Source organism: Microtus pennsylvanicus, chromosome 9, assembly GCF_037038515.1.
Source record: "Microtus pennsylvanicus isolate mMicPen1 chromosome 9, mMicPen1.hap1, whole genome shotgun sequence".
NCBI lineage: Eukaryota > Metazoa > Chordata > Mammalia > Rodentia > Cricetidae > Microtus > Microtus pennsylvanicus.
In genome coordinates this window covers 35,774,987-35,795,700 of record NC_134587.1, presented here as the reverse complement: position 1 = coordinate 35,795,700, position 20,714 = coordinate 35,774,987, and the positions used below count along the sequence as shown (strand labels likewise).

General features: G+C 37.1%; 1 protein-coding gene across 1 annotated transcript in view; it reads right to left on the bottom strand.

The window, feature by feature from the left end:
- The window catches only part of Lrp1b (LDL receptor related protein 1B), a 1,720,116-nt gene that overhangs the window by 845,578 nt on the left and 853,824 nt on the right, over positions 1-20,714 (bottom strand). Inside the window, exon 7 of the mRNA XM_075985306.1 lies at positions 699-861. Coding sequence (XP_075841421.1) covers positions 699-861 — 163 coding nt within the window. The remainder of the gene's footprint in view (positions 1-698; positions 862-20,714) is intronic.

Here is a 20,714-nt window from a genome sequence, read left to right as displayed (position 1 = left end):
CGTATGAACAAAATTCATAGGAATTTAAACATTTGTGATCGTATTTTAGCAAGAAGTAAATATTTTTAAAAGATTAATGATTCTATTATTTAAGAGAGAGTCTTATAAGGACGGTTTATAAACCAATAAAATGAATCACAAATTAAAAAGCTAACAAGTAAGAAATGGATTCCGCTAAGTTCATTAATCCAATAATATTATTAGGCTAAAATATCAATGTTCATTGGAAAATTAATCTTAACTAACAAAGATATCTTTAATGTTGGAGTATCCTTGAACATAAATTGTATTTAGCTTATAAAAACCAAAATGCTATGCTGGCTCAAGTAGATTAACAGTGTGTCTTTCAAGAAGCATTTGTGAAACTTGCTAACTCTAAGGTCTCCTGTTGAGCATCAGAAATGAATTTGACACTCCACTGAGGTTGTTTGTAGACCACAGGCAATTTTTGGAAAAAGAGAAGTGTATTGGTGTCTCAAAAGAGGTCTGCAGAATCACTCCATGTTAGGGCGTCGATAGCCACTAAGTTTCAAATGTTGACATTTGGCCAGTTTCTTTTCTTGCAATGCTAGGACTAAAATCAATACATTACTTTTTAATAATGTTAACATCTGATTTCCTAGAGAACCTTATGTTAGGCTTTGATCCATTTTTCTAGACCTTTTCTAGACCTGGCACGCTGAAGGTGATGATCTTACCCTGCGATGGGATCTGCTGCTATGGCTTTAGGATTGTGAAGTTCCAGCTCAATCAGGGTGACACACACGGAGCCATTGTGATTGCAAACAAAGATTCGGTCACTGATGTGGTCCACGAAGTAGAAATTTCTTGTAAGCCAGTCAATTGCCATTTGTTCCACATCTGAAAAACATATATGCAGAATAACTCAGTCACAAACACAAACGTCTTGATCATAGCCAGAATATACAGTCTGCGCATGCCATCCCAGAAAAGAGCTAAAGCACAGGGGTTTTGTTAGTTAGCTTTGTTTTTGTTTCACCTGTTTTGTTTTTATGTCTTAAAAAAAACCTACAAAGAAAAATTTCAACAATGTGAATATAAGTGAGCGAAATATGAAAAATAATGTTTATTCCACTGCTATCTCTTTGCTATGTAAACAGTGAAGACTTATGCTGACTTAGAAAAAAGAAAGTTTTTATTCTTAAAATATAGGCAATATAGCCGGGTGGTGGTGGCACACGCCTTTAATCCCAGCACTCGGGGAGCAAAGGCAGGTGGATCTCTGTGAGTTTGAGGCCAGCCTGGTCTAGAAGAGCTAGTTCCAGGACAGGAACCAAAAAAGCTACGGAAAAACCCTGTCTCAAAAAAAAAAAAAAAAAAAAAGAAGAAGAAGAAAAATATAGGCATTAACAGTGTAACATTCTTCTGGATTTGTCAAAACATCTCATTTCATCAATGAATACCAGTTCAACAATAAAACTCATTTGTAATAATGAGAGAGTATCTTTTGTCAATATTTGTTCTCAATGATCTATATAAAAAGGAAGAGAGAGGTCATAGAGTTTCAAAGGAAGAGAGATTATAAATCAGGTGTTATAAAGAGGAAGAGGGGGACAAGGGAACATAAGGAGGTAAATACACTGGGGGTGGGAGGATAGGGTAGAAGAGAGTACAGTTGAGATAACTGCCATTAATGTCTATTGAAAATGCCATAGGGAGACATTCTATTTTGGAAGCAACATAATGTATATATAAGCATATACATATGTGTATACATATCCAAAATGGAGCTTGCCTATAATAGGAAGAAAAGGGCGTATTCAAGCCAATAGGTTATCAAAAGCCAAGTGCCAAGTATGGGCTGCCTATTTTTGAGCTATTGGACAATGGGGTTCCATAAACCCTCCAAACATTACTGGTATCACAATTGCACTTGATTACCCACCAGACAATGAAAAGACCCTACTACCAAAGACAGCACATACTTGAATGATGGAACAATGAGCTATTGCACTGTTACCAACCTGGATAGCTTTCATAGACCTGAAAAATCATATGATCTGGAGAGAAAATATTAAACAGTTTTGCTTATCTATGAATCCTGTTACATAAAATAATGGCTGGTCTGACAATATGTAACCACTGATACAATAGTAGAATGAACAGTATGGAAGTAAACATATTTTTTATCACACTTATAGCCAACACACAAAATAAGAGTCAAGCCTGGAACTATTAACTGGGCCCAAAACCTAGTAGTAGCAAGGTCGCAGGCAGTAGAAGATAGCCTAATCCTATAATTTTCCTGAATTGACATAGCAATAGACTGTCACCTGTGTTCTCATCTTCATATCCATTACTTTTCTCTTTAGAGCCATAAGATATCTCAACCCTCATGAGAGAAGTTTCTTTTTTGCAGTAGATGTTTTGAATAAAAAATTATCCCCATAGGCTCATAGAGAAAGGGACATCAGAATTGTGGCCTTATTGGAGTAGGTCTCATCTTTATGGAAGAACTGTCTCATTGCAGGTAGGCTTTGAGGTTTCAGGTGTTCAAGCCAGCTAGGCCCAGTGACATTCTGTCTTGGCCTTGCTAGCACATTTATTTCTTCAGTGGCAGTGAAGCCCACTTCTTTAAGATACCAGCATATACAGAAGACTAACTGAGACATCCAAGCCTTGTATGATTGAGCGACTACTAGATTCTTGAATTTTTTGTTCACAGCTAGCCATTGTTGGATTACCTTTACTATAGAGGAAGAGAGAGAGGGGAGAGAGAGAGATTCATTCCACAAGTTCTGCAAATCTAGAGAACCCTGGCTAATACAATGTTGATTAATACAGAGACCCACAGCTGCTCAGTGGTACAGAGAATAAGATGCTGTGTGATGTCCTGCTCTAAAATGGCCATCTAATTTATGTCCCTTTCCTTCAAGGCACAGGGATCATTGCAGAAGTGGGCAGAACAACGTTAAGGATCAGTGAATTGGTGTTTCCAGCAAACTAGTTCTTGCTAAGCATGACATGGCCATTGAGCAATGAATTCAGAGCACCCATGAATCCATGTACAAGACCTGTATTAGAACAAGACAACCCCATACCCAGTATGGATGCAGCAGTCACTAATAAAGATCCCTCCTAGTCTAAAGGGCTGTTGGAATCTCATGGTTCCTTTGTAGGGTATATCAGTTTCTTTGTAGGTGGTACTATACCAAGAAGCATACAAAGAGCACCAAGTGGACTCAGGTTTGAAAAAACACACCACATCAGAGAAAAGGGATAGGAGAGATAGTGGAGAAGCTCGGTGGGGGTATATGGATTTAAACAAGACATATTATATGCATGTGTAGAATTCTCAAACAAGTAAAACTATAAAAGGATAGAAAATATATAGAAATGATAAGAAAAGAAAGCTTTATAACTTTGCCTACATAAAAGGGCCCAATATTTTTAAATAAAGCAAAGGTGAGGTGACAGACTGATTCCTTCCATGGCATTCTCGGGCAGTGAACAAAAAAGAAAAAAAAAGGAGGAAAATAAAGCTTAAGAATTCTTATTCTCTGCATTTCAAAACCATGTTACACAATGAGGATGAAACTATTTTATATCTGAGAGATGTAATAAATAGGACATCATCTTTTTCAAATATTATTTCTGAGAAAATAAATTAACAATCCACTGTATTTTAGTTAATTCATTTCAAATCCAAATAACTAACTGCTAATAGGTATAATGGATAAAGCAGCCACATAAAATTATATGTGTTTTATTTGAATATTTTCTGTTTTATTGTTCCATAGCTGCTACACTGTAGTTTGTAGTATAGTTTTATATAGTAGTGTAAATCTGCAATGTATAATTTGTAATTATAGGAAAAATAATCTCAATTATATGTTATAACTTTATGATATATTAAGCACTTACATCTATTCCATTATTCTCTTGTTAATATTTTAAATATTCATAAAAATTAATCAAATTAAAAATGAGCTGAAGATGTTGCTTAGTTGGTACAATGTCGTCTATCTTTTAAATTGCAAAAGTCTCTTTGTTCAATCTGCAGCATCATGTAAGTCAGGCATGATGTTGTATGCCTGTAAACATAGCACTGAGAAAGTGGGAGTAAGGGATGAGAAGTTCTAGGTCATCCACAGTTACAAAGCAAGTTTGAAACACTCTTAGCTACATGGAACAGTCTAATTACCCTCAAACTGTAAAAGCATCAAATAACTAAAAGTACTTATGTGTACCAGATTCTCCATTGCTTTTACATTACTAGTACTGTTCTGAATCATTTGATAACTGCATAAATGAATTGTACATCCATTATCAGTCTAGCATTCCATGCTTTTAATATTTGAATATTACTGCATCCTACTTATGTTTCAGTAACATGCTCAGGCCCCAATGATTATTGGTAATATCACAGTTAGAACTATATCCTATAGATATTTTATGTTTATGTGTGCATACTCTTCTATGGTACATGGTAATTTATTTATATATTAAACGAGAAAGAAAATTAAGAATTGACAACAAAATAAAATTGCAGGAACACATAGTTATAAAATTTAGGAGAATGTGGTCTCTGCTTCTGTGTCTGTCAAGCTATCTTATGGTACTCTTTTGGTTCATGTTAGCCACAGGTACCTGGAATCATGGAAATTAAAACAGTAGCTAAGAAGGAGCTAGTATAATTTCAGTACTCCCTCCCTCAGACTTAATGTATATCTGTGACCTATTGACTAAATGATGTGGTATGACTCAGAATGGATTGTCCCAGAATAGGGCACTGTGGTGGCCAATCTTGACTGTCAACTTCAGACACCTGAAAAAGCAAATCTCGGTTGAAGAATCACCTCCATCAAATTGGCCTTGAGACATGTCTGTGACACAGGTAGATTGTTAAGTGATTGAGGGGTGCCCAGCCTACTTTGGTGTTACCATCCCTAAGCAGTTGTATTGGGTCTATATAGGAAATATAGCTAAACATGAATCTAGGAGCAAGTCAGTATGCATTATTCCTTTTTGGTTCTATTTCTGCTTCTGGTTGATGCTCTGCCCTACCTTTACTCATTCATGGACTATGGTTTCCACTTCAACCTCCTGCCTTGGGTTCCTGCCTTGGCTTCTCTCAATGGTGGACTGTAAACTGCAAGTGAAATAAATCTTACCTCTTCAAGTTGTTATGGATAATGGTAATAGATAAGTAAACTTGAAAAGTCAATTAAAAGCTAAAGGTATTTGAGGTGCTCTCTGACACCCCCCCCCAAATTGAAGCAGATCAGAAGAGCCTCAAGTGAGAGGTGCTATCTATACTGGCCCTAGAAAGGATTATTAGATGGCTCTAATTACTAGGATTCCTGTACTTTATTATCTTTAGCACACAAACATGCCTATCATATCTTCTTATGACTTCCCTTGCCCCATCAAGCAAGTATGAAAATTCTCATGTCTTCAGTTACTCTGATGACTTCTCTGTCATTTAAACAGAGTTGTGTGATTTTCTCTGTGAATCTCTCCTTTCTTGCTCAAATTTGCATATGTCTACTCTTGAGAAACTCAGTCACAAACAATGGAAATTTTTCCTTTGTTGACTTAAGTTCCCAGGAAAATTTTTACTTATATTACATATTCAACAAAGATGATCGACTGATCAGAATACCAATGATTGTGAGAGTTTTAATATTTCAGGTCCAGAGTCAAACTATCTTGGGTTATCTTAGTCTTTAAGTAGATATTCATTAGCAACCTCTGATATAATTGATGTTCATATACGACTGTTAGATAAGTTCTTTTAGATGTACAAATCCATAGCATTAAGATCTATGAAGGTTAGCAGCAATAGCTAAAACCTGTGGTAAATATTTTTCCACATTGCTGTAATCCAACTGCTGGCTATTTCCACCGATATATTTTAAAGGTGCCCTGATTTTAATGTTATTTGTTCTGTTACAATAAAATGTCACAGAAGTGTAAGTGCATTGTAATGTGGTATTTGAGATAATTTGGGTTTTGTTCTTGGGATGTGGCTACTCATATTTTGCTACAGAAAAAAAACTCTTTTCCCAATTTAAGTAAGAGCTGTGTTTTTTGTGTGTTTATACCTCCCCCACTAAAAACCTTTTTAATATGAGCCTAAACTTTCTTTTTCAGTTCATGTACGAATATTCTTCCTCAGAACAGGCTACTTCTCTGAATGATGCTCTCTCAGTGGAGAGACTATCACAGATATACATGCTAGACTGCTAGAGAAAAGAAGAGAGACAGCAGCAATTTTGTGAAAATTCCTACCATGGCCTATAATGATAAGCAGAAACTAGATATTGCAAGTCATTGGACATACATTTGCAGGCCATCAGCAACAGTCTCACACTGTACAGCTTTTATGTCACAACAAACATTTAAATGTCCCTTAAACTACCAGAAACCTTATTTTTCCCCAGCACTCAGGATATTAAAAGTATCAATTATTTCCCTGTCTCAAGAAATTTGGGGCCGTAGGTTTTGCTGGGATTATTCCATTGGGCTCAGTTCAGACAATCTGGTTTGATTCAGTAAGCACCAGGCCCTTTCATTCACCCATCCCGTATGCACGCAAGGATGATGGCTTTAGTGCATGCTACTGTATCTTTAGACAAAGGAATTGTTCTATGGCAAAATCCACACCTGTCTGTAATTCATCATTTTCCAAAGATGCTCTACTCTGGAAGAATAAGTGCTGTTAACTAACACCTATTGACTCTTTTTTTTTTCTTTTCTTTTTTTTTTATTGAGAAAAGGAGAAAAAAAACAAGTTTCCCCCTCCTCCCAGCCTCCCATTTCCCTCCCCCTCCTCCCACCCTTCTCCCCCTCCTCCCACCCTTCTCCCCCTCCCCCTAGTCCTCTCCCCCCCCTCCAGTCCAAAGAGCAGTCAGGGTTCCCTGCCCTGTGGTAAGTCCTAGGTCCTCCCCCCTCCATCCATATCTAGAAAGGTGAACATCCAAACTGGCTAGGCTCCCAATTATTAACTCTTGAAGCATTGAGATTTCAGTGAAAAAGTCCAATGAGCCAAATGTAGTACTTGTGAGAATTGGTTTAGTTTTACAAAGTTGATGTTTCCTTCCATCTTTAGTGTAATTTGTATTTAAATCAGAGAATTTGGTCTATTAGACATAGCCTTTGGGCAAGCAATTTAGCAAATAAAAAGATACAGGAAACACTTGTGATCAGAAAATGGCAATCAAACTACAGCATGTTTTGTTTAGAAAAAGAGACTAGAAGACCTCAGAAGCGAAGGCTCTCTGTCTCCAGCCCATTGCTTGACTTCTACCCATTTCACAAAAGTTAGACACAAAGGTAGAAGCACCTTTCTGAAGACACATCCTGAGAGGAAATCTTGTTGTCTGAAGCAACTCATAAAGGGGTGGAGAGTGGTGAAATCATATTTCAATTAAAAAAAACATTTTTTAAAAAACCCTTAAACTATTACTCAAATATTCCCCACTTTTTTGTATAGACACTGGTTGTAAAGAAGTTCTCTGATCTACCTTTTCTATTACTTGGCCATAAGACCTTCCCTCCATAGGAGCCCTGAGAGGAAGGACTGTTACAAAGACAGGGCAAGGAGAGTCTGGACAGATGGCTCTCACTGAATGCCCCTCCCATCCCATTTGTCTAATTCCAAGTTAAGATCAAACCGAGGAGTACAGAAGCAACCTTTTCAAAATTGGCTCTCCCATTGTGTCCCTTTGTTGTTGTTTGAGGCAGGGTCTTGGTGAGATAACTCGGCGGGCCTCCTGAGTGCTGGTATTAGTGGCAGTGCCACCACAGCCGGCTTGTTACTAAATTTCTCAAAAGTTTCATTTCATACAAAGTTTAGTAAATACATTGGTTTTGGGAAATTAAAATCAAAACTACGTGGAAATTCTATTTCGTATTAGGAAAGCATATAACCACCAATGCAGACTAGGACATATGGGAAAGTGGCTCCGTAGACACTGTTAATGGTGAGAAACAGAAGCTAGAAATTACCACATATACTTTGAAGTCTAGTATGAGAATTTCTCAAAAACATAAGAAAGAGAGAAAGAGAGGGAGACTACATGTTCCATATCCTAGTTATATAACTCCAGGGAAAATACTCCAAGAAGTCTGAGTCAGTAGAGCACAGAGATGAGCGCACATCTGTGCCTGTGGCAATACCATTCACAGGGGCCATCTCATGGTGTTAGCACAAGCGTCTTACAACAGGATTATGAAGGTGCTGTGGTAACACCATGGAGGTCTTATTATCGGCCATCAAAAGGACAAAATCACATTTGATAAAAATACTTGGAACTTGAATTATCATAATAAGTGGAATAAGCCAGATTCAGAAAGACAAGCACCATGCTCTAATTTTTTCACAAGTAGACCTGTAATTAACTTATTCATGGATATTGACATTAAAAATGAAATGAAAGCAGAAGGGAAATTATTATTTTGGGAAAGGAATAGGACAGTCATGAAGGGAGGTATGAAAGGAAAGAGTAAAGGGATATAAATGCAGTTAATGTACATGATACAGGTGGTAAAATTTTCTTAGAAATCAACCACTATGTCTAAAATATAAGCTAACAGAATCAAAATCTACCCTGATCTCTACCACAAGTTCTCTTCCTCCACCTGTAATGCTAGCAAGGTAGAATTGTTATGATTTCAGCCACAATAAGACTGACATTTCCCTCTCTAGGGCCATGCATGTGCAGACAAGCCCTCAGGCAGAAGTGCCTAATGGCTCCAAGGATGTTAAAGGACCCTGTGTGACCCACAGGCATGTGTGGTTACATCATCCACGTAAGACTCAGCTAAGCTCCTGTGCGCATGCATGGGCCCCATCATCTCTGTATGACGTAGTCATGTCAAACCCCTGTGTGCATGCCCTAGGCAGCTTTAAAAGCTGGTCATGCTCTCTCTCTCTCTCTCTCTCTCTCTCTCTCTCTCTCTCTCTCTCTCTCTCTCTCTCTCTCTCCCCGCACACTGACTTCCCCAGACCTCTACATGCCCCCTCTAATAAACTCCTAAGCAGGTTTGTTGAATTTTCTGTTTTTCCTTCTCACTCACACCAGGTAATTACAAGGAAAAGAATTAGCAGAAGAAATAGGGTAGAGGCAGATTCAAATCCTTAAGACAGTACATGCTGCTTATTAAATGTCATCACATCTATCACACTGTCACAATGTTATTGGGCCCCACATTTATGTGCACCTATATAGTTAGAAAGATTTCCCAGAATATAAGAATAAACTAGAACAGGAAAGCATGAGACTGTTGCCATACCTCCCCCAAAAGAAGACAAACTAACGTGTTGTTAAGCCTATCACTTTGCTTTTTAAGATTTCTTATATATTTTTTAGTCCTGTGTGTTGTGTGTGTGTTTGGTATGTTTGTGTGATTGTATGTCATGTATATGCTCAAAAAGGCCCCGGGCCTGGAGTTATAGGTCGCCGTGAATGCACTGACTTGGGTAATGGGAATCTAACTTTATTCCTCTGGAAGAGCAGTACACACTCTTAGCTCTCTAAGCTATCTCTGACAGTTTGGATGCAATTGACCTCACAAGCTCATAGGGAGTGGTGCGATTAGGAGGTGTGGCTTTATTGAAGTAGGTATGACCTTGTTGAAGAAAGTATATCATTGTATCACTGTGGGGGTGGACCTTGAGGTCATATATGCCCAAACCACACCCAGTGTTTCAGTCCAATTCCTGTTGTCTTCTGATCAAGATGGGGCCAGCAACACCTCTGCCTGCATGCTGTCATGATGGTAATGGATAGAACCTCTGAACTATCAATCATCTCCTTAATTTAATGGTTTTTCTCTTTTCAAAGTTGCCTTGGTCATGTTCCTTCACAACAATAGAAACATTAAGAAAGAAGCGGGTATCAGGGAATAGGGTATTGCTATACTTGGCCTGCCCATGTTTTTGTTTGGAGGAATTTGGACTTTGGTACTTTGAGTTAGGAAAGCAGTGAAGTACTGCTTAATGGAAGTAGAGGCATGGAAGCCAGTGGTATTAAGAGTTAGTTGAACAGTCGGGGACTGGCTCTAGAGGTTTAAGAGAAGAATTTTAGTATGCTGCCTAGAGATCATTCTTAGGATATTTTGGTGAAGAATGTGGCTGCTTTTATTTAGCCTTTGTCCAATGTCTGCCTGAGGCTAAAGTGAAGAGAATTGGATCAATGTTGTTGGCAGAAGAAATCTCAAAACAGCCAAGCGTATACTCTGTTGAATGGTTATCAATGGTAACGCTAATGAAGATTTATAATTAAAATGAATAAACTGAGCAACCCCCCCCAAAATGTATAGATTAAGAAAAAGGACACTAGGAAATAGACTAGAGCTAAATCCTGTGTTCAAGGAGACAAATAGATTAAAAAATAGAGTGGTGATCTCAGAGCATGACCCTACCTAAATAAGTTTCCATCTTGGAAAAAGGAACTAAGGAAAAATTTAGAAGTGTGTGGTGGTGCACACCTTTAATCCCAGCACTTGGAGGGCACAGGGTGACAGATATTTGGATTTGAGTCCAGCCTGGTCTAAAGAGCAAATTCAAGAACAGCCTAGCTTACACCTTACACAGGTAACACTCAAAAACAGAAATCTGGTGAGGATATAATTAAACAAAGGGGCTATGTTCTAGCATCGACAAGTAGCAGAACTTTGGAACATCAGCCACATGCTTCTGGTTGTAGAGTTAAGAATAGAAAAAAGAGATAATGGAATTTGCCTTCATGACTAAGAAAAACCACTGAGGGCAGGTATGTGTCACGGTTGTTTCTGAATGGAAATCTAGAGAGACCATTACCTTAAGCTGTGAAGTTGAATTGCCTTGGAGACCCGAGAGATGCCAGAGTCATAGGATACCTGTTGAGGAGAGCTCCTTTAAGGGAATGGAACAAGTCCCAGAGAAGAAAGGATGTTGTAGTCAGGTACTTTGACATCAGACATGAAAATGCCGAATTTGGAGTTTGCCCAGCTGTTTTTTTGGTATTTTTGGTCCAGTATTTCTTTTCTGTGTTCCCTTACCTATGGTTTGGAATGGTAATGTATATCCTCTGCCAATGTGTGTCGGAAATATGTGATCTGTTTTGTGATTTTGATTTTACAGGGGTGACAGTTAATAGATTGCATGGTTCATAAGGATCTGAGAAGTTATTGCTGTAGAAACAAATCTGTAGTGCAGTGGCCTGAGTCTTGGGTATTAAGCATAAGCAATTGAACCACATTAAAAAGCTGAAAGTGTAGGAAGAAACTCTGTGTGGAGGTGGCAGAGACAGGATAAAAGACAGTGTCTGTAAGTCAGTTGATCCAAGAGCAACTGAGATATCTTAAACTTTTTAATTGAGACCAGGCATGGTTGTTATTTGGACATTTGGAGATCATATATCTGATGCAGATTTTTGGTGCACTTTAGATTAGGCTTGAATTGTAATGTTGATTTGCTGCTTTTTGAAAAAATAAAAAATTACTGATAATGTTTAATTGGCATTTTTTAAGGAGGAAGTCAAAGAAGTGCAAATTTGAGTTCGTATTACAGGTCAGCATTTTGTCCCCAACTCTATTTTAACAGCCGACTTTCTTTACTGTGGTTTTTAGCGAAAGAATCACAGGTTAAAAGTTAATGTCAATAATTAAAGTTTACTTTTTAATTTCACACAAAAAAATTAAGATAGCATGAATCTCAGAAAAGAGTTTAAACTTTCAAATACTATTGTGATAGACTATTGGGACTATTGAAATCAGAATAAATTCATTTTTTCATTTTGATATTATTACAAGCTTATGGGGGCCAGACCAGAAATGTGGTAGTTAGAATCTAATTGTTTCCCAAAACTCATAGAGAATGGTACTATTAGGAGGTGTGGCTTCGTTGGAATAGCTATGGCCTTGTTGGAGAAAGAAGGTCACCATAGGCGTAGGAGAAGGAGGAGGCCACTTGTTCATCCCGGCCACCCAGAACTGAAATAATCACATAGAAACTGTATTCATTAAATCCCTGCTTGGCCCATAATCTCTAACTTCTTATTGGCTAACTCTTACATCTTAATTAACCCATTTCTATTAATCTGTATATCACCACGAGGTTGGGGCCAACCAGCAAAGTTTCAGTGCATCTCCAGTGGTGGATCCATGGCGGCTCTAACTCTGCACTGCTTTGTCCCAGTATTCATCCTAGCTTTGCCTGCCTACCTAAGCTCTGCCTTGCTGTAGGTCCAAAGAAGTTTCTTTATTCATTAATGGTAATCACAGCACACAAAGTGAACTCCCACATCACATAAGAGTGGGATTTGCGGTCTCATATATGCCCATGCCAGTCTACTTCCTTTTGCCTTGTCTCTCCTCTCCTCCTTTTCTCCTCTTCTTTTCCCTTCTCTTCTGCCTTCTTTCCCTTTCCTCTCTTCTACCCACATCACCTCTTCTTTTGTTTTCTACAAACTTGGAAACACATTTTTAAGTCTTAATTATTTATCTGTCTCCAGAATTTCAGAAATGATATGAACATTTTAGGAGGCTGATAATTTTTCCAGAAAATATCAATATTTTATTTTTAATTTGCTAAAATAGATGAAACCTCATTTTCATAATTAAGCTAACTGTACCAGGTTAAAGATAAAGACAAAATACCACTTAATGTCTACTAAGATAGCTGCTGTACTTTACAGAGCATACTTTTATATGTCATATTACATTTCTCTAATTTGTTCTTTCATCAACTAAAGACCATTTGGATTTTGTTTCTTGAAATAATTCTGATTTTGATCAAATATACATGTGTGTGTATTTGTTTGTATGTTTTCTATATAAAATATATAAATAAAAATATAATATATGATATATATGTATACACACACACTCACACACACATTGGTTTTTCTGAGTCAGGGTTCCTCTGTGTAACAACCCTGACTATTCTGGAGCTCAATCTGTAGAGCAGTCTGTCCTGGAACTCACAGAGATTTGCCTGCCTCTGCCTCCTGAGTGCTGGGATTGAATGCATGTGCCAACATGCCAGATCGTTTATAATATTTTAACTGACAAAAATAATTAAGAACTTTCCTATTTGTCTTGACAACAACTGAACAGGTTGGCCACCAACTTTCTGAAACATAGAGTAAACTTAAATAATATTTTCTGAATGTTAAAGAATAATACAGGAATACAGAAGGCATTTTGAAATGTAGGCATTACATGAAAAAGTATAAGCATTTTATCAAGCTGCAAATAATTTCTCCCACGCCGAAAAGGTAAGTCTCAAGTTTACACCTTCGATGTCTTTGATGGGCCTTAGCCACACACTGCATCATTATGTTGCCAATGATTTATTAATTATATATTATTTATTATGATGAATAATTTGTCATTTTTTGCAGATTAAACAAAATATAAATTCAAGAGATGAGACATATTTTGGTAATTCAACACTGATTAAAAATTATGATTCTCCCAAAATTATAAAATAGAAGAAAGAAAACATATTTAACAAATGGTGCTAGCATAACTGGATATCAATATATAGGAAAATAAAAATAGATCCATATCAATAACCATGTACAAAACTTAAGTCCAAATGGACCAAAGACCTCAACATGAAACCAACCATAGTGAACTTCATAGAAGAAAAAGTGGGAAATATACTTGAACTCATTGGCAAAGGAGACCACTTCCTAAATATAACCCCAGCAGCACAGACACTGAGAGAAACAATTAATAAATGGGACTTCCTAAAACTGAAAAGCTTCTGTCAAGCAAAAGACATGGTCAACAAGACAAAATATCACCCTAAAGAATGGGGAAAGATATGCACCAACCACACATCAGACATAGGTCTGATCTCCAAAATATACAAAGAACTCAAAAAATTTGTTACCAAAAAATAGATAATCTAATAAAAACTAGAGTACAGACCTAAACAGAGAACTCTCAACAGAGGGATCTAAAATGGCTGAAAGACACTTAAGGAAATGTTCAACATCCTTAGCCATCAAAGAAATGCAAATGAAAACAACTCTGAGATTCCATTTTATACAGGTAAGAATGGCCAACATCAAAAATACTGATGACAACTTATGTTGGAGAGGTTGTGGAGTAAAGGAAACACTCCTGCATTGCTGGTGGCAGTTCCCCTTTGGATATCAGTATGGCAATTTCTCAGAAAATTAGAAAACAACATTCCTCAAGGCCTAGTAATACTACTTTTGGGTGTATATATATGAAAAGGATGCTCAATTTTACCACAAGGATATGTGCTCAACCTATGTTTATAATAGCACTATTTATCATTGCCAGAACCTAGAAACAACCTAAATGCCCCTCGACTAAAGAATGGATAAGTAAAATGTGATACATTTACACAATGGAGTACTACAAAGCAGAAAAAAATAATGACATCTTGCAATTTGCAGGCAAATGAGTGGATCCAGAAAACATCATATTGAGTGAGGTAACCCAGACCCAGAAAGACAAATGTCATATGTACTCACTTGTAAGTGAATTTTAGATATAAAGCAAAGAAAAAACAGCCTACAATTCACAATCCCATAGAACATAGACAATAATGAGGACTCTAAAACAGACATACATGGATCTAATCTACATGGGAAGTATATAAAAAGACAAGATCTCCTGAATTCAACTATTATATTGTGACCCTCAGTATCACAGTAAGTGATTACATTTGGAGGTATGATCTTTAAAGAGGTAATTATATGAAAGGTTGTGTGGAGACATGTGGACATGCCAGCATTTGCCATACCTAGAGGTCCTGAAGGCATTCCATTTGTGAGCATTATGCTTATGAGCTTTCTAGACTCCATTTCCAGTGTTTGAGCCACAATAGATATTCTATTCTGATTAGTGCATCAAATTAATAAAATCACTCAAGTCCTGTTTGAGCGAGCACTGAAATTATTGAGAACCAAGGCAAACCTTGGTAAGAAATCTCATAAAAGAGATATTGTTATAGCATGTCAATGACCCTGTAGACCACTGTCAAACAGACTCATCTAAGAGCTAATACGTTCCTCTGGGAAATAAAACATTGATTCATTTGTTTCAGTTGCAAAGTAAGCAACTGAATTCTTTATGAGTATAGATAATAATTTATAGTTTGATAAATGGAAAACAGTTTCCACCAGGTAGAAAAGATCAACCAAAATTCACACTTTTGTCAGCTTTGATGAGCATCCGTTATGCATGTGGTGGCTTAGGTAAAAATGGCCCCAATAGACTCATGTATCTCAATGCTTAGTCTTTAGGGAGTGACACTACTGATAATGTTTAGGAGTATTGGCTTTAGTGTAGGTAAGACATTGTTAAAGAAAATGTGTAATTGACTTTGAGGTTTCAGAATCCCAAGACAGACCCTGTGGTTTTCTCTTCCTGCTGCCCACAAATTTGGGTCTAAAACTCTCAGCTCCTTTCCAGCACCATGTCTGACTTTGTGCTATCATTCTCCCCTACTATGAGGAGAATGGACTAAACCTCTGAAACTGTAAGCAAGTCCCAATTAAATTCTTCCCATTGCACGGGTTTCTGTGGACATGGTGTCTCTTCACAGCATAGAACACTAGTACATTGCATTAACATAAATCATGTTGTCAATGTTCTGTAAATTATTGACAAGTATTAATGATTGATGCCGGGTTTTTCTCCATAGTCTCCAGTGAAACAGAAATGACAAATTAACAGTCTATAAGGATCAGGAATACAGAATTTATAAGCACAGTTTGCTAACAGTTCCTGTGTCAATCTAAATAAACATTAAACTATAAACATGCGTATTAGAAGGTAGCTTCAATGTTACTGGTTGTCAAATAAAAAATTTCTGCAGTCATATTGAATTAAAAGCCATTAGTATTATAATGTTAAAGCAATCACTGTATAACATTCAGTTCAACATTCCAACTCTAATTGAAGATTCGTAACATCTATGAAAGTGGTTGTCCTCAAGAGAAGGGAATGAGGACAAATACTATGATCAATACATTATATTTATGCATAAACACATCATAACAGACTTACTATGGTGCATACTTTATTTTTTGCTTGAAAAGAAAATAATGAAAACTACAAAAACTCACAGTTATTTCAAGATATTTAGTAAAAGATAAGGTTTAAAAATGTTCTTGCATTAAATCAGGGAGCTAACTTTGTGAGTTGCACATTTATGACAGTATTTGGGAGCACAGAAGCAGGCAGAGCTTAGTGAATTTGAGGATAGGCTGGTCTACAGAGCTAGTTACAGAGGGGCTGTACAAAAACATCCTCATCTCAAATTAATAATAATAATAGTGCTTATGCAATTATTACCACAATTTTGTTGATTAATGAGAAATTTTAGTACAATTATGCTTTCTTAAGAACAGGTTTTTTGTAAGTTACTTGGTGTATGCTGTAGGGTTTTTTAAAAAGATTAATTGTTCGATAATTCTACAAAATGTCTAAAACTATTTCTCAAATAGAAAGCCATCTCAGTATTCTACACCATTGTTTTCACTTGTATTTAAATAAACGCTGATTGGTAAGTAGCCAGGCAGGAAGTAGAGGAGGGGAACCAGGTGGGAAGTAGAGGAGGGGAACCAGGTGGGAAGTAGAGCAGGGGCAATGAGAATTCTGGGAAGTAGGAAGTTTCAGTCTGAAGTTGTCACCCAGATGGAGAGGAAGCCAGACACAGAGCAAGAAAGATGTGACTACCTTGCCACAAAAGGTACCAAGTCACATGACTAATACAGACAAGTATTATGGGCTAATATAAGTTATAAGAGTTAATAAGAAGCCTGAGATACTAGGCCAATCAGTTTATAATTAATGTAGACCGCTGTATTATTTCTTTGGGACTTAACGACTGTGGGAACCAGGCAGGGTAGAAACCTCAGTCAACAGCCTGGCATCATCCTTTGGAATTTGTACAGGCCTTGTTGTACTCAGGATCAAGAGCAATTTCTCTTCTCTAGGTCAGGCTTTTCCTGATGTGGATGTGATGTAGAGACCCTAGACTCCACACGATAGGCAATTCCTTTATCATAAGTCTCTTTTGTTGCCCCCATTTTCAGAAGATCCCAGAGTCTCTAAATATTTAGTCTTTGGGGATCATTTTAATTTGATATGCCACCTGCATTATCTTAGTAAAGCAGAAGAATGTTAATCCTGCCTAATTATATTTCTAACACCTGTATTTTGTTTTCTAAAATTGTGTGCACACAGCAAGCACACCACACAATCATTCTTTCTAGAAGGATTTATTCATCCCCATTGTAAGTGCAAGGGTGCTTCATCTACAGGGATGTTTATGCCTCACAGTCATGCCTGGTGCCCACAGAAGACTTCAGATCCTCTGAAACTAGAGCTATAACCAGTCATGAGCAGTCACTTGACTTCTCGGAATGGAAGTTGGGTTCTCTTGAAGTGCAGCCAGTGTTCTCAACAGCTGAACCATCCTTTCCGCTCTGCACACACACCCCACCTTCACTGCTTTTGCAACACTCAGAGAAAAGTTGCCAGCGAGAGCTTTAAGCATGGAAGTGATAAGAATGTTTATCAACTTAAAGATGTCACTCTGGATGCTGTGTGAGTAAAGGAGAAGTTGAGAGCAGCTGGTCCAAGAGGCAAGGGTGATGATTTCACAGACTAGCCGTGCAATTGTCACTTTATGTAACCTGTACCTCACACTTTCCCTTAGTCACATTGCATAAGGCGGTTCACTATAAATCCTCACAGAATAAGCCACAACACAAGATATAAAATCTGAAGAGTTAGTAGAAAACAAGTAAATTCCCAGTAAGGATAACATCTAGGCAGTTTTCTATTCTTGTTGTATATGCTGAGTATTTTAACGGAATGTTATATTTACTCAACTCTTGACACTCAGTCACCAAAGTTAAATGCAATAAGTTTGCAAAGGACTATGTTCTACCTTGAGAATCTCCAATGATTTAAGAAGTAATTTGACATTTAGATATTCTGCCATTTACTTTGCTATAACATTTGAAAGTATCCAGTAACTGATAAGATGATTTAAAATAGCATTTATTTTTATATGGCACTATAAGCTTTATTAGAAAATACACACTCACGTCATCTATATTTGGTGTGCACCAAAGAGAGTTGAGCAAATAGCGGCTCTATGAGCTTAAAACAACCACAACAATGTTGAATTCATCTGAGTGTACAGAGACCTGACAGAGGCAGATTCAGTAGCTCACTATAGAGCCTTTCCACTGCCTTGGATGCTGAAAGAAAGACTGTCTACTTCTGGGCTCTGATTGTATTTATTAAATATGTATTTTAATATGTGATTAAAAAGCACATTGAAGGTATTTGATAAAAGGTAGTCATAAAGGCCCACCTGGAACCTGTGCACTGATTTATAGAAAATCACGAGAAGCTGTTTCTGGTGGCAAGAGGGAGATAATGGTGGGAAGCACCACTGTTCTTGCTTTGAGGTTGGGGAGGGCGTGGCATAGGTGATGGGGCTTTTTCCCTTTCCGCCAATTCCTTGTCTTCTTGTCTCCCAGTTCTATCTTCTAGCAGAAGTGGCAAGCCAAGGCTATGTTTTATTATGAATAGGCTTCACAGAAGAGGCAGGGTTATCCCATTCCCACAGAAGCCAACATGCTTTATTCATAGGTGTCATTTTCCCTCCATGGAGATATTATTTACTCACTTGCCTCACAAAATCAACTGTATTAATTTTTCTTTGTATTTGTATTGTTGCCTAGTTTACCCTGTATTCAGTCTACTGAATAATCTCAACCTTTTTAAATTTCAGACTTTCCATTTCTTCCTATGTGTATTATTCCTCTTTTGTAAATACTATAAAAGTGTCTTCTCTTCTCCAGTAACTGATAACACCTCTTCTCCTCATCTTCCTCTTAAAACGTTGCAGAAATCGTATCATATTCTAGAGAAGTTTTCTCTAAATAAGTTACATCTCAAACCTCTGGTTTTTAAGCCACTGGTTTCCTGTGCAGTTCATACTTGCCTTGGATTCAGTATGTAACCCAGGATCACCTCAATTCTTCATCCTCCTTTTCCTTATGGAGAGCCGGGACTATAGGCATATGCCTTTATAGCATACTGCAACTTGTTTTGCCTGGATTTTTTTTTGAGGACATTATCCATAAGACAGCTTCCTTCTTGGCTCTAATTGTGTTTCTCAAATTGATGAAATGTCATTAAAATCATTTGCTAAACATTCAGAGATATAATTGTAAACACAGATTACATGATGACACTAAGGAAGGAATCTGCCCTCTTGGCAATTAAGAGTCTGTTGCAGTTGATTGCCAGAAAAGGAAAATCCTAACTGATAGCTGCTGGGGAGTTCTTACCTTTACAAATGCTTTTAAAGTAAATTAGCATCTGTGAAGATATGAGTTTTCTTTTCATTTTTATTATATCTTTGAAAACTTTGAACATGTTTTGATCATATTGACCCTCCACAACTCTTCCAGATTCACTTCCTCTCTCATACCCTCCCAACTTAAGGTGTATTTGTTTTTTAATATTCAAGGCCAAATTTATGCTGCTCAAATATTCTTGGATGTGTTATCTCCCATTGGAGTGCAGTCAACCTATCGGGAGATACACTCTTAGGGAAAACTCTCTATTCTTTTCTCGGTAGTTTACAATTGTTGACACTTCAAGGCTATGGATGGGAATGTTCCCACCCCCCTTTTCTGTCCTAAGATGTGATATGGCTCAGTTTTGCACAGGTTTTGTGTGTGTTGTCACAGCCAAATGTTTTTATATCTGCTGTGTCCAGAGATGCTACCTTCAGGTTGTCCACTACAACTGACTTTTTAAAACTCTTTCTGTCACCTCTTCTACAGTGATCCCTGAGACTTGAAAGTAGGAGTGCAGTATACACACACACATACACACACACACACACACACACACACACACACACACACACACACACATATATATATATATATATATATATATATATAGCTGCTATAGTTCTGCAGGATAGTGATTATATTTATGTAAAAGTTATAATGTGAATTATGAAACATAACTATTTATAAAAATAGAGGCAAAATAATTACTGTCAGAATTTTTTACAGTATGGTATTATACAGGTATAAGATCATAGAATTATAAGCTTCATTGGGTATTACAAATTTAGTGGCATTAATATTCTTATTATAAATGCTAGAAAGTTAATTTTCACATAAATTGGTTGAAAAGCACATTGGTGAGATGTTTTTACTTGGTGATGACAAAATTATACTTGATGTTTCAATTGTTGTTGTCTGGCTTCATTCAAAAATATGTTCAAATATTAGTTCTTCAAAAATTCACCTAATACCACTAAATATTCATGAAAACATTCATACCTGCAAATGCCGAAACACACACTTACACGAATTACACACTCTCACAATCATACACTATTATAGTTTCTATCTCTGTGAATCATTGCCTGAATTTTGTTTTGGTTATAGTATTCATCAATGACTAATTAGTGATTTACCAGCATGCTATTTTCTTGCCGTGGAATATAAGACCTTGATCATGGATTCTGTGTATCTCACATCTATAACTCATGTATGATTGTGGCCCATGGAAGAAGCTGTACCTGAGACTACACACTATTATATCATCCCTCATCTTTGTTCACCCATTCATGCAGAAATCAGTTGCAATCCTTTCATCAACTGAAATATGTTCATTACTTTCTCATGAGTTCAAATTTGATAGGTCTCTAGGATTTTACCTAGTTA